Consider the following 24820-nt stretch of genomic DNA (forward strand, 5'->3'; position numbering starts at 1 on the left):
GCAATGTGTGGAGTACTCTTTGTTTGTTTGGTTTTGTTTTTAAATGTTTGGGTTTATTTAGGTGTTCTCCATATGCATGGCTGATCTGGAACTACTTACCTTCTGGCACTTCACCCATCCAACTACCCTAGTCTGAGATTAGAGGCCAGAGACAGGAAGACTGAAAGAATATGTTTAGTAACTTTATCAGATTGTAAGCCTTTAGTGATACTTGTTGGACACTGATTTGTGTTTGTGTGAGTTAAAGTTTACTTGTTTGTTCTATCTTGGAATTTTTCCCAGAACCAATCAGGATGGCAGTTCATGGCCCACCTCAATTCCTGGAGCTGATAAGGAAGAAGGCACTGAAGTATGAGACCTTGGTTGTCTCTGGAGAAATTGCTCATTGATCTTCTCCCAACACTGTTCAAGGAGGCTTTCACTGATAGATTCACTAAGGTTGTGAAGGCTATGGTGTCAGCATGGCCTTCCATCTTCTTTCCTGTGATGCCTTGATATACAGGCTCGAGAAGGCAATATTTCAGGTATGCTGGGTGGATTATATGTCCTATTTACACATGAATTTCAACTCAGGTAAGCATGGCCCATGTAACATCAAGTGGGGGACACTGTGGTTTGGGGATGTAATCGACTGGATCTTGCAGGATGGGAACAGAGGTAGATCAGAAGTTTCAATAGCAAGATTGCAGATGCCTTGACTGATGTTGTTCTCTGATGAGAAAATACTGTTCAGTGTACAGTGGACTAATAGTAAAGATGTAGGTACAGGGAAAGAGCCTTCCCTTGACTCTCCCACAGGTAGTAGTAGTACCAGTTAAAGGGTAACAGAATGGAGTAAACTCACAGGGCTATGGAGGCAGCTCAGAAAAAGTCATTAACACCATTAGGTTGTTAGTGGACACTCAGCACTAGGAGAAAAACCAAACACTGCCTAGACCAGATAGGAGAAAGGAGGAGCTGACTCCATGGAAAGTCGTCTCTTTTCCACTGACACTTCACCTGTTACCCATAGGAGGTGGAAACTTTGAGTACCCGATATGCAGAATGAGCATCATGATGTTTGGGATACATGGACTGGAATTGCTGGTGCTAGCTGCTCAGGAGAGACCAAGATCCAGAAGTAGGTAGAAGAGCCTGAGCAGGAAGTTGTACCAAATCCTACTGTGAAGGTGATAACTGCTGACTTCTGTTTTGGAAAACTTACAAATGAGTGATGCACATACTTCTTGGATTGAGCCTAGGAAAGAAAAGTTTGCTTGCAATCCTGAAGTAAAATGTTGACATCTTCATTTTTCAAAGGCCAGCTTTGACATCCGGGGCAAACTGAGGCTGTGCATAGAGTTGGTAGCTGATCACCCAGCTGACTTTTCTCTGAAGGAGCAAAGGTTGATTCTATGGGGTTGGCAAGAAGCAATCTGTTGCCAGCAAAATACTCAGTGTGACTGGCAAGAAGTGTTGATGGATCATACATAATTTCTCTCTCTCTCTCTCTCTCTCTCTCTCTCTCTCTCTCTCACACACACATAATTTACATGCATATTTTCTCTCTCTCTCTCTTTCTCACACACACACACACACACACACACAGTGGATGAAGTAAGCTTCAAAACCTTCAACTTTGTACATATACATACATACACATTTGATGGGTGGAGCAAAGCTCCAACACTCTTTTTTTTCCACAGCCTATATATCCCAGCTATATCTTCCAAACATTACAAAAATAACAGTGTACTTATAGTCTATGGTTTAAATGAAAGTTTACAATGAGTATACTAAGAGAAAATATGTTTCCCAACACCTTCACATGAGCCAATATTTTAAGTATTATGAATAAAATTATTATTCCCAAGAACCTAATTACATTTGTAACTAAGCAGCTTGAAATAGATCAGCAATGTGTAAGCAAACAAGGTAGTTTTTCTTTTTTTCTTTTTTCTTTTTTTTTGTTTGTTAAATGTCAATAATAAAATAAAAAATATTTACTTATATTTTTTCTTCCAAACAACTATTTTCACTTTAATTATAAATAACTGTGGAAGCATTTGTAGCTGATAGGAAAACTGTCCACAGCATTTCCGATAATGCCATTCCTAACTTATGGGAAACAGTCTCTTGTTCTTCAGTTCAATTTACTTTGGTTCTTTAAGGGAGTAGCTTATATAAACATTGTATTAGTGTAAGATTGAAGCTTTTCTGATGGGACTGAGACAAAGGTCTCTAGTGTTCTCTCTTCACATAGATATCATAAAAGCAATTTCATCCTCGATCTTGTCAATGTTTCTCTACTTTAAGAGTACAATTCTTTTGTACTAAGATATGATGATGATTTTTGGATGTCCTCAGTTTCTGTAGCTAAGTCTCCCTTTCCATTTCTTATTTTGTTCATTTGGATTCTTTCTCTATGGCCTTTAGTTAGTTTGGCTAAGGGTTTATCCACTTTATTGATTTTTCTCAGTCAGCTCTTGGTTTTGTTGATTCTTCATATCATGCATTTTGTTTCTTTTTTTGTTCTTGGATATTTTATTTGTTTACATTTCAAAGGTTTTTTTCCTTTCCAGGTCTCCCTTTTGGAACCCTCCTTTCCCATTCCCCCTGCCCCTGCCTCTATAAGGGTGCTTCTCTACCCACACAGAGCATGGGTGCTCTGGGTCAATATCTTAGAAATGATATGCCCTAATCCACTTTCCATACATATTTCTTTATTTTTGAGTCAGTCTGACGTAGACTAACCTAGCCTGCAGCCAATTATGAAGCTAAGGCTAGCTTGAATATTTACCCTGATGCTACCACCCCTGAATCCTGAGACAGGAACTGTGGACCACCAAACCAGCAGTGAGATCAGTTTCTGTGGAACTGCATTCTTTTTGTTTGTTTGTTTTTGTTTTTGTTTTGTTTTTCGAGACAGGGTTTCTCTGTATAGCCCTAGCTGTACTGGAACTTACTTTGTAGACCAGGCTGGCCTCAAACTCAGAAATCTGCCTGCCTCTGCCTCCCGAGTGCTGGGATTAAAGGCATGTGCCACCACGCCTGACATGGAACTGGATTCTTTTAAGGAGAAATTGGAGAGTAAAACGCACCTTTAATACTGCAAGTTACTGATTGAAATGAGAGGTCCAAATTCAAAGGCCATTGAAAACCTTGCTGGAGACTGGGCTTGATATATTGCCCTCTTGCCTTCACATGGAAAGAAGAGGGAGGAGTATCAGGAGTACACAGCTGTCTTACTGCAGAGGCAGCTCATACATGACAGCCTGTGTCAACAGCAACAAAGAGCCCAAAGAAGCTAGTAGAGAGACTGATTCCCTGGATGAAGTCACTGTCTGGTCTCTCAGACACTGAGTGCTCTACTAACCTGGTTCCATGTGTCCACACCTTGACCAAATGGGCAAGCACCCATCTCATGTCTACAGGCTGTCTCTAAGATAGGCATGTGGCCCAAGATGACACCAAATATTTTTCTTTCCTCATATAAAGACATTTCAGGCATTGGTTTTAAATGATGTTTACTGGTATGAGAAGATGAGGCAGGAGATTTGTAAATTTAACCCAACATGATCTGAAGAATCAATGGCCCCAGAAAAATATTTCTGAGGGATTGCAAACCCTCTTAGGTAGACAAAATTATCAGCCAGGATAGGCTACAAAGTAAAACCCTCTGGAAGTAAAGCATCTTACAGAAATGAACAACTGGATGAGTTGATCAAAATCAACCTGAGATGTACCTCAGTGGTTCTATGCTTGCTTGGCATGGATGATGTCTTGGGGCTCCATCTCACATATTGTGAAAATAATTTGAAATTTTCAAACTTGATGGTTCAGCTCAGTGACTAATTACCACCATAGCTCAAGTCTAGTTACTGGTCTTTCTCTTTCCACCATGGGTAAACTAAGGATATCACGAATTGCTATAGGTAAAGTACTTGGAGGTATAGAATAACAATGAATGAAAAGTTTATTTCACATACTGAAAATATTTGGAATTACCTTGAAATTTTCATTCTCAAATTTTTTATTCATTTGTTTGGTGTGTGTATGTGCATGTTAATGTATTTGTGTATTGTAGATTCTTTAGAGAGAAACTCATCATATAGGACTGTTGAGCAATAATAAGGGTCCCAAACACTGTCTTAAAAAGGACTGACAGTCAAATAGACAGATATTGTTCTAGGACAAACTACTAGTATTCTTTCACACTTCTAAGGTGCAGGCTTCAAACCAGAGAACAGAACAAACTGGGCTACTGGTCCCCAATTAAGCTCAATGAAAACACCTGAAACTTCACACATTCTCTTCACACTATGTTAGAGGGGAATACCATTGGAGGCACACAAAACTCTGGGAACTGCTACTGACCAATATCATTTTAATCAATTACTTCATTTTTCTGAAACCTGTGTGAAATGGTGTGACTTTCTCTAAGATGTTCTCAATTTTGTGTATATGCAGATTTATTGTACATATGGTGCTTGTAAATGCTAGGATCCACAGATGTCTGAAGAAATGGGATTAACACCTGAAGCCTGAGTTACTGCTGGAGGCATCTGATGATAGTTCTGAAATCAAATTCTTCCCTCTTCTAAAGCAACATGTACTATTAAAACATGGCTCATTGCCTTTTTGGGCTCATGAGCTTTTGTTTGTTGATTTGTTTGTTTTTCTGAAGAGCATGAAAGGAATTTTCTGTGAGCAAACTTCCAGCAGGTTCACAGGTTCCAAGCAACAAGGCCTGTGAAGTTGACAGGCAGACAGGGACACAGGGTGAGAGGAAGGAAGGAAAAAGGAGTGTGAGAGACACAGAGATTGGGTTTATAAATTTTTTTACCACCGGCCAACCTAGATATCCATATGTGAACCACCATAGCTGATAACTTTATCCACCTACCCCAGATTTTGAATCATGACATGCTAGCATCCATGTGTTCATTTTGACTCTCTCCAGAGGATATTTGCTCAAAATGCTTAAAGTTAGATATATTATTCTACTCAGACGTTCAGGAATAACATCTAAAAAAGCACCCATGTTCTATTTATTCAATTATATATTACAGTGAAGAACAAAAAGTTTACAAGTCCATGACAAAGGATCTAGTTAATCTGTCCCAGCAGAGTCCACTCAAAACATTCAAGTTGCCTTTGCCAGTCCACAAGTCTGCTCCCCATGTCAAGCTTAGCCTCCAAAATCCCAATTATTGTACATCCTTTCCTTTCCAAGTATCTGTACATTGCCTGAAGTCAGTCTCTGAGCACCCCAGATGAGAGATGTGTCTCAAGACTGTCATTTATTCACATGCAGAAGTTCTGAATCCATGTTCACCGCCAGCAAAAACAAAGTCTACCCCCCTGACCATAGACACAGGGCTCGCCACATTTGTGGCATATACGTGTAGCAAAAGAGAGGCTCTTGGGCTGCCTTATTGCCCTTAGTGTATCCATGAGTTCCTGACAAAGTTGGGCAAATCTTTCTACAGAGACATGTCCCAACTCATTATAACACTCCAGAGGGGCAGGGTACTGTTCCACATTCATCTTGTTCCAGTTGGCTGTTTGCTGTAAAAGGTCCTTCAGGATGGGCATGGAGAAGTCATTGTTGTACAAGTTGATCTTGGTGAGCTGAGAGCATCGTATGAAGGAAGGTAGGAGTGCATTGAGCTGAGAGTCCTTCAGCTTACATCCCTGCAAATTCAGAGTCTCAAGAGTTTTTGCCACTTTCTCTAAGAGACCTCTCAGAGGCATCACATCCAAAACCTGTAAGACCATGCCTTTCATCTCCAGATGTTTTAGCTGAAAGAGACTCTGACAGCAAGAGAAGGAATCCAAGTCTGACTGTGAAATTTGGTAGTGAGTGATGGAGAGGGACTCCAAGGGTGTCATCAAGCACCTAGGAATAAGTGAGACCAGATGGTTAATTCTGGCAAGTGGTGATGGAGAGCGTGGAATGCAGTTTACACAGTTGTAGAAGGGACCAGGTGACCCAAGGTCACCCACACTTAATCTGCTCGCTTCAGTCCCACACAGAAAACCAGTTTTGCCCATAAGACACGTAGAGGAAGTTCTGTGACAAAAGAGTCCTGACAGGATCTAGGGACATTACATGTGGGCTCATTTAAAGCTGCATTTCATCCAAGTTTCTGAACAGTCACTCTTGCTATCCCTTACAGTTCCACACAATCCCTCATATCCCTTGTACTCCACAGTACTGGGGCTCAAAACCATGGGAAAGTAGGGGAAGATATTAGGCTGTTCCCACAGATCTTAGCACAGAGCTAACCTCCTCACTTTGATGGTCTCCCCCAGCTCCTAACTACAACCTTAACTCTCTGTTCCCTTCTGATCATTTTTGTTTGTTTGTTTGTTTGTTTGATTATTTTGTTCCTTTTCTCTAGATAGGATTTCTCTGTATAGCCGGGCTGTCCTGGAACTCACTCTGTAGACCATGCTGGCCTCGAACTCAGAAATCCACCTGCCTCTGCCTCCCAAGTCCTAAGATTAAAGGCATGTGCCACCACTGGCCAGCACTTCTGATCATTTTGTTGGCTGTGATTCCAAGAAGAATTACAGTCTCTTCTGATCAGATCTGTGCTACTCCTTACCTCCCTTCAGTCTTTTGCTTCAGGAGTAATTATTTGAGACTTTGAATCAATACACATAACGGTCATATTCTAAAAGGTCACTAAAATTTTTTCCAGGTGGCTGACTGTCAGACATTGTACATGAATAATCCTTAAAACGGACAAAAAAAATTCTCTGCTAGGTAACCCAGATCTCCATCCTTGCTTACCTGAAGACCTGACTCATGTGGTCTGTGAGAAAGTGGACACCTTGCATGGAGAGATGCTGGAGACAATTGAATTTGGAGAAGATAGAAACGAACTCCTTGACACACTTATCTTCTCTGTCTCCTGTCCTATTGGCAGTCTTGAAGACATTCTTATAGAGGGGTGCCAGGAGAAGTTTGCGAAGATTTCTCATCTGCCCTAAGCAGGGAGCAAAACGGGCCAGATTAAACACATTCCACTCAGTGTTCAGTTCGAATTCCTCGATGTGCTCTGGATGAAAGACATTCAAAATCTCTAAGACAAAGTCCACGGGCATAGCCCAGATCTTCATGTTTATACAGCACAAATGTAGGGAGTCCTTTCTCTGCTGGGCCCACTTCAAGAAGTATGCTTGTGCTTCATCACGGCGGGGCCTGAGGCACAGGTCTGCTACCACCTTCAGCTGCTTCCTCCGTGCATATCTGCGAAGGACCTTCACTACTGTAGGCTTCTCATTCAAGGACTCTGAAGAACAGCTACCATCCTCTGCACCAGCCCATATGTCCCAGAAGGCATGGTGCACATTCCTCAGGTCCAGAACCTGAAGTTTTCCCCTGTCGGGAGTGAAACATGTCAAATGTCAGCAGACGTGACTACCCACAGTCAGCTTTGACTACCTGACTGTAAACTCAAGTCTCCCCCACTTTGGTAAGGTATAATTTCTTTAAAGAGAGTGCAATGTGCACACAAGCATGCTACAGAATCTTTCCCTGAGCTGCATGTGTAGACCTGACCACTTTCCTTCCACTAAGGTACTCTTTATTTCTTCTAATCCCATTAATAGTGGTTGTGGGAAAACCAGGGATAGGCTCATTCTAGAGGCTACTTAGAATAAGCTGTAATCCACTGACAACTGTCAGTTACAACTGTCCTTAGTCCAAGAAGACAATAGCTTCAAGGTTCCTGCACCACTGTCTGATGATCCCATCAGAAGCCATTCTCCCTGAACCCACAATCTCTACTGTGTACCCAAATGATCCGTTAAAGACAACTTGATTATTACGCACCTGGGGTGAGATTTTCTTGTCAGTTGCATGTCTATTCCATCTAGCACAGCCTGCAAGGTCTCCAAGTTAGGTGACTTCATCAAAGCCCCCACAGGGAGACAGGGAAAAGTCCAGGCTGCCACGATTGCCTTCATGAGCTTCTTAAGTCTGCCAGCAAAGGCCTCCTTGAACAGAGCTGGGAAGAGCAGAAAAGGCACCTCCTCCAGACAGGACAAGGCCAAAGCCTCATCTCTCAGCAGAGCCTTCAATGTCAGATTCTGGAGAGTGGACGGAGTCTGAACACTCATCCTCTTCGGTCTCCAGTCAGAAGGCTCCTTGGGAAGGATTCAGAAAAAAATATACTTTCAAGACAAAGTTTGTAAAACTTCCTCACCATTACATCAACCACTAATCTTCAGAGTTACTACTCTGACAGTGACAGAGAAATCAATTTACCTCTTCAACCTAAACTGGTGGTGGAAAGACAGACTCCCACAACCGGGGTCTTTCTAAAAACCAAATGAGCACATAATTTTCAAATCAAAATACTTTTTGTGTTACCCTTTCTCAAAAACATTCTTAAAAAAATATTCCAGGGGCTGGTGAGATGGCTCAGTGGGTAAGAGCACCCGACTGCTATTCCGAAGGTCCAGAGTTCAAATCCCAGCAACCACATGGTAGCTCACAACTGTCCGTAACAAGATCTGACTCCCTATTCTGGTGTGTCTGAAGACAGCTACAGTGTACTTACATAAAATAATAAAAAAAAAATTCGAAAATCAAACAAAACCAACCGACTGACCAACCAACCAAACAAACAAACATAAATCCTTGTGATGCAGATCAATATTAATTCCCAGTAAGCAGAATGACTTCAGTACATTTCTACAATTTTTAGGGTTTCCTGGGTCTGGTAAGCAGATCATGTACACAGAAGAAAGCTATGTGGAAAAGATGAAACGCAAAGCCTAAGACAATACATATGCATAACTCAAAAGTTTCACTCGAGCAATTGGGCATTGAAGAAAATCAAAGATACATGGTGTACAGGTCTACAGTGTGAGCCAGAGCCTGTCTCTCACTCTCACACACATACACACATACAAATTCAGTGAAGAAGAAACCTGAAGGAACAGTTTAGTCAGAATGAACTGCTTTCCAGCTTCCCAGGAGCCACATGGCCAGTTCTAAGAGAGTTTGAACAAGATACAGAATACTTGTCTCAAAAAATTATATGAAACACACTAATGAACTATGCAAGCTATAGAAATATATCAGTGATGCTACAGAAGTATGTCGGTGATGAGTCTAAAAATTCAATTGGAATGAAACCCAAGGTCTTCAACCTGTTCCTCTAAAGAACTCTAAACTTCTCTACATCAAACTGCATTACCCAAGGAAAAACCAGTACATACCAGTTGAGCACTGCAGATAGGTCTCCAAGTCCCAGCTGCACCAGGCAGTTATCAGGCTGCAGGTCTCTGAGTGTGTTCTCTGGATCAACTGGAGCCTTTATATACCTCTGTGCTAACCCCTCCCTATTTTAGCCACACCCTCCAACCAAAACTGGAATTGGATTTCCTGGTTTAATCTCCACCCTTCAAATTCCAGATCAAAGATCTAATCATTTCATCGGTTAAATCAGAAGGAATTGTATTCACATACTCTCCACTCTTCCTCATCCCCCCCCAAAGTTTCATGTATAAATATGAACATTCCACTTGTTAATTAACCATATAACATCAAGTTTTTTGATTTATTCTTTCATTTACTTAAGGTTTACTTAGTTTTCAATTTGTTCCAGGGATCTTGTCATGCTCAGAAGCCAAGGGTGTTTTAGAAGTCTAATTCTAGAAATTCTTCTGCCTCAGAATCCTTCTTATTGCTAGGATTACTGTTATGAATAAACACATCTGGTTGGATTTCATTCATGGGACCAGAGTCATTTTTAGTTTTCATCAGCTAAGGGTTTAATCTGTTATTGATCAGAGACATACCATAATTCAAAGGTATTCTTTTTAGCTGGATTTGGGACAGAATACAGAGTCAGAGTTAGGAATAGGTACTGGAGCTAAAGGGCTGGAGTGGATGCTCTGTCAGTAAACTGCAGCAGCAGCCACGCAAAAGGTAGGGTAGGAGCAAGGATTGATTCCATTACTATAGTGGCCAGGGTGTTGTGTGTGTACTCAGTTGGTAGGGAGCTACCCAGCATTCAAGGATTCCTCTCTAAAACTCTCTGTGCAACAGACAAGATGGGGCATGCTGGTAAGCTCAAAATTGGAAGTGGGAGGTAGGAGGCTCATTTGAATGTCATCTTCAGCCAAACTGTAAGCTGAAGTATAGTCTGATCCCTAAAAGACCTGCTTTCTAAATGGACAAAGGCAAACATGAACAAGAAGGTGTGAGGGAGATGGTGCCCTTGGCTGCTCAGGCAACTTAGATTATGACAAGTAGGATCAGCCTAACAACATTCCTCAGGGATGTGGGTCTTGGGTTGGAGACTTGGCTTAGAAAGAAGGAACACCTGTCAACCTTCTATTCCTATCATCTACATGGTGGCTTGAAATGATCTGTGACTCCAGTTCCAGCAGTTGTGAAACTGCCTTCTGATCTTCTAGGGGAGCAGCCATGAGAGGGCTGCCCATTCATAGTTGTAGGCAAAGCACCCCTACACATAGAACAAATCTTACTAAAACAATATATTTATACTGAGAATGGCAGCATACACATTGATTCCCTCCCCTCAGGAGTCAAAGTTTGACTGATTCAGGGAGTTCAGAGCTACCCTTATCTTAATAACTAAACCCCAACCAGTGAAATCTATGGAGTGAGGATCTTTCACAAAATTAAACCAGAGCTGGGCAGGGTGGCACAGGGCATAAATCCCAGCACTACAGTAAGAGGCAGGAGCATCTTTGATTTCGAGGCCAGACTGCTCCTCAGAGTGGCTTATGGGACATTTAGGGCTCTTAAACAAAGAGACCCTGTCTAAAAACAACAAAACAAACACACAAACAAGATGAAATTTCCCAGATGGTGCAGGTACAGACTTAAAACCCAGGATTAGGTAGGTAGATGCAGGAGAAGCTCTGAGGTCAAGGTTACTCTAGTATACAACTTGAGTTCAGAAAGAACCAGAGAAGGGTAAACTGACCAACCCTGTCAAAAATCAATCAAACAAACAAACAGACAGAGAGACAAAAACCAAACAAAAAAGTACCCAAAACACAAAATAAAATTCTTAAATTAACCTCAAGGGAGCTTAAGAGCCAGTGAGATGGCTCAGAGGGGAACGGCACTTGCTGTCAAGCCTGAGTTCAGTAGTGGTACCCACAGCTGTACTGACAGAGACCACTTCAGTTTACAATCCACCCACTCTACATGCACACTCCCTAGCTGATCCACCAATTCACAAATGAACTAAGACAGTCAGCATGTACAGAAGAGCAGGAGAGCTATCAAGGGTGGTGGTGCAAGTTTCAGTGAACTGATGAAGGATGACCCCCAAACTACATAATGTAATTCTGTGTCTCCCATTCAAATACCAACAATGGGAGCTGGGTGTTTGATTGGCAGCTCAGCCTCTTGTTCTGGCTTCATGAATTAAAATATCTGCAGTAAAACTCCTTGGGTCAAGAAAAAAAGGCTTTCTCCAAAATGCTAACGAGATCTCCTTGGAAAAGAAAGAAGAAATCCAAAGTAGAAAGAAAGATTTTCAGAGTAAAATGGGACCAAGAGAAAAGAGACTTTGAGCTGGATGGGGCTCATGACAAGGGAATTCCGGAGCCTAGGGGCATTGACCTTGCCGAGTTAATAGGCACTACAGTTTTTAATGAAAGAGCCACAGGTACCACTGTCTAGAGATAAAGACAATGACCCGCCTTTTCATTGGATATTTTCTTTATTTACATTTTCAAATATTAGCCCCTTTCCTGGTTTCCCCTGTGAAAAACATCCTTCCCCTATGCCCTCCCCCTCCCCCTGCTTACCAATCCACCCACTCCTGCTTCCTGGCCCTGCCATTTCCCCACACTGGGGCATACAGATAAGTGGATATTAGTCCAGAAGACCAGAAGCTCAGAATAGCCAAGATAAAATTAACAAACCACATGGAACTCAAGAAGAAGGAAGACCAAAGTGTGGATCTTTTATCTATCTTAAAGGGGGTGGACAAAAGGGGGGAACATGGAAGGAGATACAGACTCAAAGTGTGGAGTAGAGACTGAATAAACGACCATCTAGAGACTGGCTCACCTGGTGATCCATCCCATTTACAGTCACCAAACTCAGACACTGATGTGTACACACTTTTTCAGCATGCATAAACAATGTCACACCTCAGAGTTGGAATGGAGGCTTTGTATACATACCCAATGGTGGGCAAAAGCTTTCTTCAGGTCCAGGCTTTGTGCTCAATGGGAGACAATAGATCCCTGATCATATTATATTGCAATAACTTTTTTTCTAGAGATTTTCTGAAATTGACCTGTGTTCCTCTGAGCAGCTTGTCCAGGCTGTCCTTGGGGAATTTCATGCACAGTAGAATCTGTTGTTTGGGTAGTATTGTTGCACCAAGGTTCAAGGAGCCCTGTCCTGGTGAGGTTGACCTTCTGTTCCATGCTCATCAGAGTAGAAGAATGGAAAGTCTCAAAGTTTTTCTTGATCTGGTGTGTTTCTTGTTTGTTTGTGGGGGTTTTGGGGGGTATTTTTTACATCTGTCTTTGTTTGAGGGTTTCCTCTGGACCTGACTGTGGCTGAGATCCTGTTACTAAGCACTATTCTCTGTTTGGCCATGAAACTTCTAACCCCCTTGCTATTCAGGTGCCCAGAGCTTTTATTCTGGTAGCTTGGTGCTCTCTATCACCTATGCAGATATAGCAGATGCTTCAACAACCGTGCCTATAGTATTTAGCCATTCACATCTTCCTAGCACACACAATTCCTTTCTTTTTCACCTCTGAGCCACACCAGTAGGACCTGGGAAGGAACATTGTGAGGGTCACACCAACACCTGTTTGTTGCCCAAAGCTATGAGCAACCATTTTCTTCCTTGACTGACAATTGAATTTAACAGGCAAAATCCAGAGACTACAGACTCAAAATCCAAAGGAACTGATGATCTTGGCCTCTCCCATTGATTTTCCCCAGAAATGTGGCTGTCACAGGACAATGGTCACATCTAGCCTTGATCCTCAACCTTTGCATATCTTGAAAATCTCTACCAGATGTGCCTAGAGAGTAACCTCAGGGGTCATTCCAGAATCACTTCTTCCAGGGGGAGAGCATCAGTGACACTGGTTCCTATGAAAGTACAGAATATAGATCAGTTTCCTTCCAGTCCAGTGTACACAACGAAAAGGCTTGCTAGCTACAAGTCTTGGAACAACTTCTCTTGAGGCACTTTCCTCAAGATTGGGTCTCATTCAAGGAGCCACTGGCCTTCTCCATGTTGTGGGTTCTCTCATGATCAAGAGTTCTATAGCTCCCAATTTTCAAGCTTCCAAAACTGTACTACCTCACTTATCAAGTCTGGATACTGAGATCCTTTCCTGTAATGAACCCCCATGCTATTCGTTATGGCTGCCTAGGTGAAATAGTCCTCATCTATAACCCTGTCTACACGCAAATTAAAGAAGATACTATCTCTGCCTCTTTGTGTAGTATGAGCCTTCAACCTGTCTAGTTCCTATCTCAGTGGCATTATCTGTAGACAATGTGCTAAGCTGGCACTCCTTCATGTTAATCAGATATGGGATAAAGAGATGGTTCAGGAGTTAGGAGCATGGGGGACAAAAACACAGGAGCTGACACACAAAAGCTAGGATATGTACCTGAGGTATCTGTTAGAGAAGCCAGTGCTCTAACTACTCAGTCATATCTCCCTCCCCTTTTCTTTGCGTCTCCCTTACTGAAATATTTTTTTTTCATACAACGTGTTATGATTATGGTTTCAACTCCCCCAACTCCTCTGAGGTCATTCCCACATTATTTTCCATCTCAATCCACACCCTTTGTATCTCTCCTGAGAAGAGAAACAGGCACTTAAAGAATCCAGAATCATGTGTGGCAGAACACAAGTGTACTGCCAGGACAGGGGAGGAAGAGGCAGGACCACCTCCAGCCTGGCCTAGCAAGTGAGTTACAGAACAGTTTAACATACAATGAGACCCTGCTTGAAAAACAAACAGAGAAATGAACAAATAAACAAAAAGAGCAACAGAAAATCAAAAGAAAAGAAAAACACACAACTTGGAACAGGACAATATAAATAAGCCAACAGAAAAAGAGAGCCAACCCATCAAAAATATAAAGTAGAATCATCAACAACAACAGCAAAAAAAAATCCAAAAGAAATACAGAATACATTCAAAGACACAGAAATCCCAGAAAAACAGAAAGAATTTATAATCTAAAAGCAGAACAATATAAATAAACAAAAGTGTATAACACAACTTTCTAACACTCAGATCTGCTAAATTGTCTTTGAGTTTGTTTTGTTTCCCTCCTACAACTGGTTAATTAGTCTTCTTTTAAGAGTAGGATTTGCATTCAACAGAAAATTTCCATTTAACTCCAGGCAGTGGTGGTGCACATCTTTAATACCAGCATTTGGGAGGCAGAGGCAGGCGGATTTCTGAGTTCAAGGCCAGCCTGGTCTACAAAGTGAATTCCAGGATAGCCTGGCCTACACAGAAAAACCCTGACTCAAAAAACCAAAAAAAAAAAAAAAAAAAAAAAATTCCATTTAACAAGTTTAGTGTTTCATTTGCAAGACTTTACTTTATAGATTGGAGACAGCTTCTGGGTTCGGAATGGGAGCTTCTTTCAATACTGTCATGAGGTAGAATCTGTGCATGCCCTGTGCCCGCTGCTTCAAGCTCTCTAAATTCATATGTGCATCAGTTCTGCTGTGTTTTAGAAGGCCTTAAGGTATCTTCAGTAGAACGATGGCTACTATGAACATAGTCAAGCAAGTATCTTTGTGGCATTGTGGGTCCTCTTTGGCTTTCTGTCTGTGAGTGGTAAAGCTGGGTCTACAAGGTAGATTGAATCTCAATTATTTGAGAAACTGCCAGATTGATCTTACAAGTGGTTGTGCAAGTTTGCACTCTCTTCAACAATAGAGATGTGTTCCCCTTGTTCCATAACCTCCCCACATGAGCTGTGAAATGAGGTTGAGAGCTCTGATTCAATCACTGAAAAGGTTGCATGTTACAAATATGATTAAAAGGGTGGAGTTTAATCATTTACTCCAATTCCAGTTTGGGATTGGTGGGTGTGGCTACAAAAGGGAGTGGTGAGCAGAGAGGTATATAAAGGCTTCACTGGAGCCAGAGAACACATTCAGAGAACTGCAGCCTGAATAACCGTCTTGTTTGACCAGCACTCAGAGACCTGTCTACAGTGTTCAGAACTAGTAGGTAATGATATTCCCCTGGGTCATGCGGTTTGATGTAGAGACATTTAGACTCCAAGTTAGGACAAAACATGTTAATTTTTTCTTCTTAGAGGAATACATTGAACACCTGGGATTTAATTTCAAATGAAGTTTTAGCTTCATCACAAACGTATATGTTAACCAGGTGATTTCATTATTATGGTTGATTTTCTATTTTGTTTAAGTTGTCCTACAAATGGCCATGTGGCATTGGGTAGGGTGAAAAGCAATAACCTTTTGACTCATAAGACTCCTCAGTATTAACATTACTAGTGTGTTCCCTCACATTTCCATTCACTCAAATGTTTGTGCTTGTTTTTGTGAGTCACTGGCTCACCTGGAGACCAGGGGACCATGTGTCTTTGAACACCTTTAACTCACAATAGCTTGAGTTACACTTGGAGTGTCTTAATGTCTCACTCAATGTCTTACATTAGGCTTTGCTTTATATCGCTTTCACACAGCTTTGATTTTTTTGATATGGTCTGTATTTGGGACCTAGAAAACCCTGAAAATTATAGAAACCCATTGTCATCATCATGCTTAGTGGATCAATATTGATCCAAGACACAGGGTGTTGTGTGTGTGTGTGTGTGTGTGTGTGTGTGTGTTTACTGCTTCCATGATTGTTGTGTGTTGCATTTTTGTTTTGGGATTTTTTTTTCTTTTTTCTTTTTCCTTTTTTTTTGTTGATTATTTAATTACATTTGAATTGTTGTTCTTTTTCCCAGTCTTTTCTTTGGCAGCCCCTGACCATCATCTATCCACTTTGACTCTAAGACAATACTCCCTTACACACACACCCAGTCCCCAACAAGCCTCCACAGGACCAAGCATCTCCCTTCCCATGGATATCAGATAATTCAATCATCAGCTACATATTTATCCAGAGCCGTGGATGCACCCGTGTACAAACTTTGGGTGGTGGTTTCATCCGTCAGAGCTCTGAGGGGTCAAGTTAGTGGATATTGATGTTATTCCTATGGGGTTTTAATCTCTTTCATCTCTTCTGTTCTTCCCTAAGCCTTCCATTGTGTTCCCCTGGCTCAGTCCAATGGTTGCCTATAAGTGTCTGCAATTGTCTTACATGCTGGCACAGCCTCTCAGAGAACAGCTATACCAGGCTCTTATCTGTAAGCACATCTTGGCACCAACTATAGTGTCGGGGATTAGTGTCTGCTGATGGGATGGATCCCAGGGTAGGCAGTCTCTGGATGGTCTTTCCTTCAATCTCTGATTCATTTTTTGTCCAAGTTTTTCTTTAGATGGGAACAATTCTAAGTTAAAAATTTTGAGATGGGTGACTGGGCCCTTCCCTCACGTGGGGAACATGCCTATCCACTGAGGCTGGTCTCTTAAGGTTCTATCTCTCTTGTGCTGCACATGTTGTCTTGGGCCATCCACATTAAGTCCTGTGAGTCTTGTCAATTCAATATTACTTTCATTCTTTCTTTTTTTAAAGAGTGTGTCACATACAAAATTTATGATCCAAAACTTATATACCCATTTGGGTGATAGAGAGGCTGCCATGATGACAGTGTGGGCGACTGTCTTTCTATGATGTCTTAGGATGAAGAGATAAATTGATGTCTCTACCATTGCATGAGCAGTAACTCAGAAGCTTAATGGTTGATGTGATGGTGAGGAAGTTTTATAAATATTCTCTTAAACATATATGCATTTCTGACTCCTTCCCCAGGATCCTTCTGATTGGAGACCTTAAGAAGATGAATGTTCATACCCCACCCACACTCCAGAAGCTGGCAATTCAGACTCTGGTGAGAGAGGAGGCTCTAGGCATGTCTGATCTGGAGGAGATGGCCCATGGACTCTTCCCAGCACTTTTCAAGGAGGCCATTGATGGCAGACATATCAAGCTCATAAAGGCATTGGTTATAGCCTGGCCTTTCCACTGTCTCCCTGTGGGTGCATTGATGAGGACTACTGACGTGGAAACATTGCAGGCTGTGCTAGATGGAGTAGACATTCGTCGAACCATAGGGTTTCACCCCAGGTAAGCAATTTCCAAGTCCTGTAGAAGGGAGCAGAAGGAGTACACATTAGACATTGTCAGGGAGATTAGATCTGTCATAAATGGATCAGATGCTTCTGATGGCATCATCAGGCAGGGATACAGGGTTCTTGACAGCTACTGTTTACTTGTACTGAGCACAGTTCGATATGGATTAGCCTTGAATATGGACTAGAGTAAATGTGGCCTCACAGTGGAATGAGCCTATCCCTGACATTCCCACAAGAACTAATAATATAAGTAAGGAGAAGTAAAGTGTACCTTATTGAAAGAAAAGTATTCATGTGTACAGAAGCACAGGAAAGCTTCAGTAGCAAGCCTGAGTCCAACTTGGATATCAGGTCCTGAAAAAAAAATGTACACTTTAGCACAGAAGAGAGACGAGTTTAGATATATGTAGTAAAAGCTAATTCAGGGTCTGTCATCATTCTTATGTTTCACCTGCAGGAGGAAAAAGCTACAGTTTCTCGACCTGAGGAATGTGCACCATAGCTTCTGGAACATATGGACTGATTCAGAAGACAGTGACTATTCAGCAGAGATCTTGGATGAAAAGAAAGCCCTGCAGGTCCGTCCCAGATATGCACTGAGGCAGCGTCTGAAGGTCACAGTTGACCTGTGCATCAGGTCCTGCCTTGATGAAGCACAAATATGGTTCTTGAAGTGGGCCCAGGAGAGAAAGGGCTCCCTATATTTCTGCTGTACAAAGATGAAAATCTGGACTCTGCCAGTAAAAGCTCTCAGACATATCTTCCACGTTTTTGATCCAGAGCACATCATGGAGTTAGAACTAAATACTGAATGGACTCTGTTAGAGTTGACATGTTTTGCCCCCTATTTTGGGCAGATGAGAAATCTTCGCAAAGTCTTCCTGGCACCCCTCCACAAAATCGACTTCCATTTACCCAATAGAACAAGAGTCACCGAAGTCAAGTGTATCAACAAGTTTGCTTCTCAGTTCTCCAAATTCAACTGTCTGCAGCATCTTTTCATGTTCTGTGTCCATTTTCTCAGATCCCAGATGAATCAGGTCCTAGGGTAAGCCATGATGGAGAGCTGGTTCAGCTATCAGAGCAAATCTGTCTCTCTTTTCTTAAGGGTTATGGGGACATGATGCCAACCAGTCACTAGGAACAAATATTTAGAGACTCCAAAGACTGGAAGTTATGTCCTGTTTCCATGAATACTCAGTTATACAAGGGAAATTTTACAAGGTAAATCAGTGTCTCAAATGAGCACTCATGAAGTAGGAAAGTGATTTGAGGTAAAGAGTAGGTCAGATCTAGAAAGGATCAGTTGTATTTCTTCCTAGAATCATGGCCGCCCAATCAAATGGAAACTGAAGAGGAATGGAAGTGTGTAGTGAGAAGTCAGGGGACTCACAAGTACAGGGTAAACAGGAGCTATATGCTCAGATCTGTTAGAATAGCCTTCTATCATCACCCAGTTCCCATGGGTTAAATATTTTGAACACAGTAGTGCTGAATACATGGGGCAGGATGTAGAGCTTGGGCTGTAAATGAGAGCAACATGACTGCAGAGGGAATGATAGAATGCAGATTCAGTGAACACACAGCAAATATTGAGATCCTGTCAGAATTCTATTGGGATGGAATTTCTTCTGTGTGCTATCTGGGATTAGGGGATGAACTGGTTCTCAGGTTTAGAGTGAGGCCAGGAGATAAATTATGAGGTTGACATGACTGAGCATTTTCCAACAGGAAGCATCATAGATGATATCCTTAATGACTTAGTAAAACTAATCTTGGGGCACCTGATTCCTTCTACCACTCTGAATATCCCTGCCAAACCTCTCCAATGCCATTTGCCAGAATTAACCATCTGACTCCTTTACCTCTAGGTGCTTGATGACACCCTTGAAGACCCTCTCCATTACTTACTCCCTGGTTTCACAGAGAGATTTGGATTCCTTTGCCTGCTGTCAGAGCCTCTTTCAGCTAAAACATCTGGAATTGAGAGGTGTGGTCTTACTGGATTTGGATCTTATGCCTCTGAGGGGTCTCCTCATGAAAGTGGCAGGCATTCTTGAGACTCTGGATTTGCAGGGGTGTAGGATGAAGGACTCCCAGCTCAGTGTCCTCCTACCTGCATTCAAACAATGCTCTCAGATCTCCAATATCAACTTCTACAACAATGAATTCTCCATGCCCTTCCTGAAGGACCTTTTGCAGCACACAGCCAACTGGAGCAAGATGAATGTGGAACAATACCCTGCCCCTCTGGAGTGCTATGATGAATTTGCTCAAGTCTCTGTAGAAAGATTTGCCCAAGTTTGTCAGGATCTCATGGATACACTGAGAGCAATAAGGCAGCCCAAGAACAGCTCCTTTGCTACAGATATCTGCCACACATGTGGGGAGCGCTGGGTCTTTGACCAGGTGGCCAACCTTTGTCATTGCTGGCAGTAAAATGGGAACATTCTGGATTGGAATAAAAATAAGGTTTGGAACTCATATCTTATAAAAAAAATTGTATTTTCCATCTTCATTTGTAATAAAAAGAACAGAAAAAAAATCTCACTCAGCCTAGTCATTATACCCCTTTTCTGTAAACTATCAATAAAATAATTTGTTACTCTGTATTTATTGAAAACTTAGAACATGATTACTTTGTTTAAACATCATTGTTATTGTCTGAATTGAATAAAGCATCTAAATTAAAAGACTACAACAATCACCCTCTGGAAAGAAGTAAAAACGTACACATTGAGGCCAGGCATGTCACAATTCACAATCTTGGGAAAGTGGATAAAGTTATCAGCTATGGTGGGAAATATATGAACTTCTAGGCTGGCCTAAAGTACAGAGGAAGAAAAAAAATAAAGAACATAACTCTCTCAGACTCGTTCTTTCTGTCTTCCCTCACACCCTTTCTCCCTGTCTGAATGTCCAATTCCCTGACCTTGTTCCTTAAGACCAGTGAACTCACCTGATATTTTCCCACAATTAACATGCTTTCATATTCTTAAAACAAACAACATGTAGATTTAGAGAGACTCTTCACCGGTGAAGAGCACATGCTGCTTTTGCAGAAAACGAAAGTTCTGTTTCAGAGCTAATAACCAGGTGGCTGTCAAATGGAACTCAAGCTTCAGGTGCTAGGACCCTCCTTTCTGTCCTCTGTGGATCCCACCTTTCACATGCACAAATCCACATAATACACATGTAGCTATTCCACCAGCTGAAGAAGTCTTTAAATAAAAAAAGGACTCAATTTCACAAGGGAATAAAAAATGGCCCAATTAATTAAAATGGTGATGTTGTTCATTAGCACTTGTGTCTCTGTGAAGGGAGCATGTGGAGTTTTAGGCATATCCTTTGAGCTCCATTGGTGAGCAATATTGTAAGATGCTCTGAGCTCCAGAGTTTGAACTCTTTCACCATGGGTGAGTGAGAAGAAATTAGTAGCTTGTCACTCTGCAATATTTATTTCTGTATGGATTTAATGTATATTCCTCTTTTATTTGCATGTATCCTTGCATGATAGAAAAAGGCATCAGAACGTTGTATAGATGGTTGTCAGCTACCAGGTGCTTGTCTAGAGCTGAACTCCAGTTGTCTGAAAGACCAACCAGGACTCGTAGTTTTTGATCCATACAGGTCCATGTTTGAGAATGGTAAACACACTCACTGATAGAGAATCAAAAGGAATCAGGAATTTATTTTGCACAAAAGCTTACGACTTTGGCATTATCTTTAATTCATTACAATTCAAACATTTTGTGTACATGTGTGTGTTGCTGGTTTGCTTGATTGTTTCCTTTTTTTAGATAGTCACTATATAGATCAGCCAATGATATAGCAATATCCTGAGTCATTCTAAGAATGGTCAGGATGAGCTTCATTTCATATAATGTTTACCTAGCCATTCACAGGATCTATGAACCAAATTAACAGGGTGTGATAATATGTAACAATTATCTCAGCACCCTCTAGGTTGAGAATTCAGAGCAGGAATTCAGTAGCATTCTATCTACTTATCTAATACCTAATATAAAAAATCAAAAAACTTCCTCTTGATAGGGAGCTAGAGTCCCTGAGCACTTTCCTTTTGATGTCTCTTGACCTCATCTTATCCCTGATCAGGAAAGGAACAAAACCGTTCAAAATAATTAAATAAAAATCAAAATAATAAAAAAACCTGAACAATTTCTATAGTATAGTCTTTACGCATATCTTGATCAGAGAAGAGAAAGAAACAATGTACAGAGGGAGAGAAATAAGAACTAAATATAACCTTACCTATTTATGTCTTAGGGAAATGTCTGACTGAAACAACATTCTTTGTGTAATTGACATATACTAATTATCAGTTATAAGTACATACTAACTAAAGGCACCAAACTTCAATCCAATGTTCAGAACTTTGCCTTATATCAAAATAATTGCATATTTCATGACTATTTAGTGTAATTATAAGTGGTTCATGAGAATATATGTTGCTAACATGTTTCAGGAAAAACTTGTTTTTGTTCAGTTTGTGGTGGGCAAAGTTTAAATGCTAACATGTCTAGCTCCCTGTTTCTCATTTCTTTTTGTTTTCATTAATTCATTTATGTATTCACTTTATCACCTGATCACTTCCTGCCTGTCTTTTCCTCCCAGTTCTACCCTCTGACCTTTTCATCTCATTTCTTTCTGCCACTGTCCTCAGCAAAGGAGAGGCACACACTCCCCACCCCTACCAGGTTCCACACCACTTTGACACACCACGTTGCATCAGGACTAAATGCATCCTCACCCACTGAAGCCAGACAAGTCAGCCCATCAAGGGGAAAAGGTTCCAAAAGCAGAGAACAAAGTTCAAAAGGAGAAAACACCCAATCTGATTTTTAGGAGACCCACATTTAAGACCAAGCTTCACATCTGTTCCATATGAGTAGGAGGCCTAGGTCCAGACCATGCATGCTCTTTGATCGGTAGTTCAGTCTGTGTGAACTCCCAATGGGTCCACATGACTTAGTTATGTAGGTCTCCTTCTGGAATGCTTGACTCTGTTGTAAAGCTCTGATGACCCTTAGCTAATGGGGACCCTCGAGTGAAGAACTCATAAAAGGTGATGATTTCAAAGTCAAGAGAAATGTATTGTTCCAGTATGCTAGGATCGTCATGCACCTCAAGAAGAGGCCCCAAACCAACATGGCCCATTTGGCCAGTTTTTAAACAGTAACTAGGCACAGTATGAATTTTAAACTGATTGGTCTTTAGGAAATGAGGTGGCAAGGACTTCTCTTGTCCATAGGTGACAATGGACGCTGTGCCCATGGGGATTCCTGAGAAATGTAATCCAGGAAGGTAGGGGTGCTTACATGCTTCATGACCTCATCTGTCTTCCAGGAATGACTGGGTCCTTAAGCTCTGCTGTTTGGTCAAATTTGGTAAAAGCCCTGGGCTGATCTCTTCACCATCTGGCTCCCTCTATCCTCTGACTTTTCCACAAAACTCTGAGAATTCTGCCTAATTTTTGGCTGTGGGTATCCATCTGTTGCCATCAGGTGCTGGATGAAGCCACTCAGAAGACAGTTATGCAAGGCTTCTGTCCTTAAGTATAACCAAGTATCATTAAGAGTGTCAGAGTTTGGCTCTCTTCCATGGGGTAGATCTCAAGTTTGGTTAATCATTGGTTGTTTATTCCTTCAATCTCTGCTCTATCTTTATACCTGCATATCTTGTAGGCAGGGAAATTTTTGGATAGGAATTGGTGGATTGGTGTCCCCCTCCCTCCATTGGAAATCCTGCCTAGCTAGAGGTGGTAGTTACTTCATCTCTTTATACCCATCTGCTGGGCTCTCAGCCAAGGTCCCTCCCATATACTCCCAGCAGCCTGCTCCATCCCAGGTCTCTTGCTTTTCCCTGAAATGCCCCCACATGGATTTCTTTTCTATCTCCCAAATCTCTAAATCCCTTGGCCCTTCCCACCATACCTGATACCCCAAAATGTTTCTGTCCCTGTACCCTCACCTATACAGATCTCCCTAAGAAATCACCACTGATACCGATTTTATTTCCTCTTCTGAGTGAGATTCAATCACCTTACCTTTTGTCCTATTGTTACTTACTTTGTTCGAGAATTTGGATTGTAGCATGGTCATCTTATACTCTATAAGTAATAATGCATTAACAGTGACTACATAACATGCAATTCCTTCTGGGTCTGAGTTACCTCACTCAGAATGATCTTTTCCAGTTTCATCCATCTGCCTGAAAATCATATAATATTCCATATTTTTAATAGATGACCAGTATTCCATGGCATAAATGTACAAAATATTCCTTATCCATTCTATGGTAGAGGGACAGGTGGGTTGTTTCCACTTTCTGTCTATTATGAATAGAGGTGCTATGTAGTTGAGCAAGTATCCTTGTATTATGGGGAAACATGTTGTGAGTATTTACCCAGGAGTGATATAACTGGGTTTTGAGGTAGAACTATTTGTGAGAAATACCAAGATTGATTTACAAATGTAGTATAAAAGCTGACACACTCACCAGAATTTGAAGACTGTCTCCCTTACTCCACATTCTCACCAGCATGTACTGCTTCTTGAGTTTTTAGTCTTAACCATGCTGATCTTTATAGGATGGACTCTCAAAGTACTTTCAATCTGCATTTGACTAGGAAAGTAGAATATGTTGTGAATTGCTTCTTGACCATTAGAGATTCCTCTGTTGAAAATTCTCTGTTGACCTCTGTACCCTATTTTTAAATGGGGTATTTGGTTTGTAGATGTCTGGTTCCTTGAGATATTTATTTTATTTGGATATCAGCCCTCTGACAAATGAATAGACGATCAAGATGTCTGGTTTTTTTTTTTTTTTTCATTCTATAGGCTTCTGTTTTGACATACTAATTCTGTCCCTTGTCTTCCAGAGGATATTCCATTTAATGGGGTTCCTTTTATTAACTGTTGAACTGAGTGCCTGAGCCATGGGTGTTCATTTCAAGAAGTCATCACCTTTTCCAATCTGTTCAAGAGCCCTGACATTACTAATGATATTCTGCAGACAGGAGCCTAGCACAACTGTCCTTGGAGAGGAATCACACAGCCAGAAATAGAATCACATGCAGAGACCCCAGGCAAACGAAGTTCAGGGAATTTTGTAGGCGGTGGGGAGGATTGAAGGAGCCAGAGAAATCAAAGACAGCACAAGAAAAACCTACAGAATCAAGCTACCTAGCCACAGTTGGGATCATTGAGATTGAACTACCAACCAGAGAACTTTCATGAGACAGACCTAGGCCCCTTACACATATTTAACAGTTCTGAAGCTTGGCTTTCATATGGAACTGAAACGACAGGACAAGGGGTGATTACTGACTGTTGCCTAACTTTTGATCACTTTCCCTTATTTGGGTACCATTGTCTAGCCTTAATTGAAAAAGATGCACATTGATAAGCTAATATTTATCCATGGGAGGTCTCCCCTTTTCTGAGGAGAATGGGAGGCAAGGTGTGGAAGAGAATAGGGAGAGATTGAGAAGAGTGGAAGTGACTGAGGGTATGCTATGAACTGTAAACTAATCA

At 41.4% G+C, this 24820-nt stretch overlaps 2 protein-coding genes across 2 annotated transcripts; one reads left to right on the top strand and one right to left on the bottom strand.

Annotated features, from left to right (window-relative positions):
- The first annotated feature begins 537 nt into the window (after nucleotides 1-537).
- LOC620551 (PRAME family member 8-like) lies at nucleotides 538-19703 on the top strand. The gene is made up of 4 exons (XM_011251129.2): nucleotides 538-573; nucleotides 16942-17256; nucleotides 17722-18312; nucleotides 19136-19703. The coding sequence occupies exons 2-4, from the start codon at nucleotides 16970-16972 to the stop codon at nucleotides 19701-19703; spliced, it is 1446 nt and encodes a 481-aa protein (XP_011249431.2). The 5' UTR covers nucleotides 538-573; nucleotides 16942-16969.
- On the bottom strand, nucleotides 5249-9280 carry LOC101055951 (PRAME family member 8-like). Its single transcript, XM_003945845.4, has 4 exons — nucleotides 9220-9280; nucleotides 7826-8139; nucleotides 6782-7372; nucleotides 5249-5881 (listed from the first exon to the last, which is right to left on the bottom strand). The coding sequence occupies exons 2-4, from the start codon at nucleotides 8110-8112 to the stop codon at nucleotides 5314-5316; spliced, it is 1446 nt and encodes a 481-aa protein (XP_003945894.1). The 5' UTR covers nucleotides 8113-8139; nucleotides 9220-9280; the 3' UTR covers nucleotides 5249-5313.
- Nucleotides 19704-24820: the final 5117 nt, after the last annotated feature.

Source organism: Mus musculus (assembly GCF_000001635.26).
Source record: "Mus musculus strain C57BL/6J chromosome 5 unlocalized genomic contig, GRCm38.p6 C57BL/6J MMCHR5_RANDOM_CTG5".
Lineage (NCBI taxonomy): Eukaryota > Metazoa > Chordata > Mammalia > Rodentia > Muridae > Mus > Mus musculus.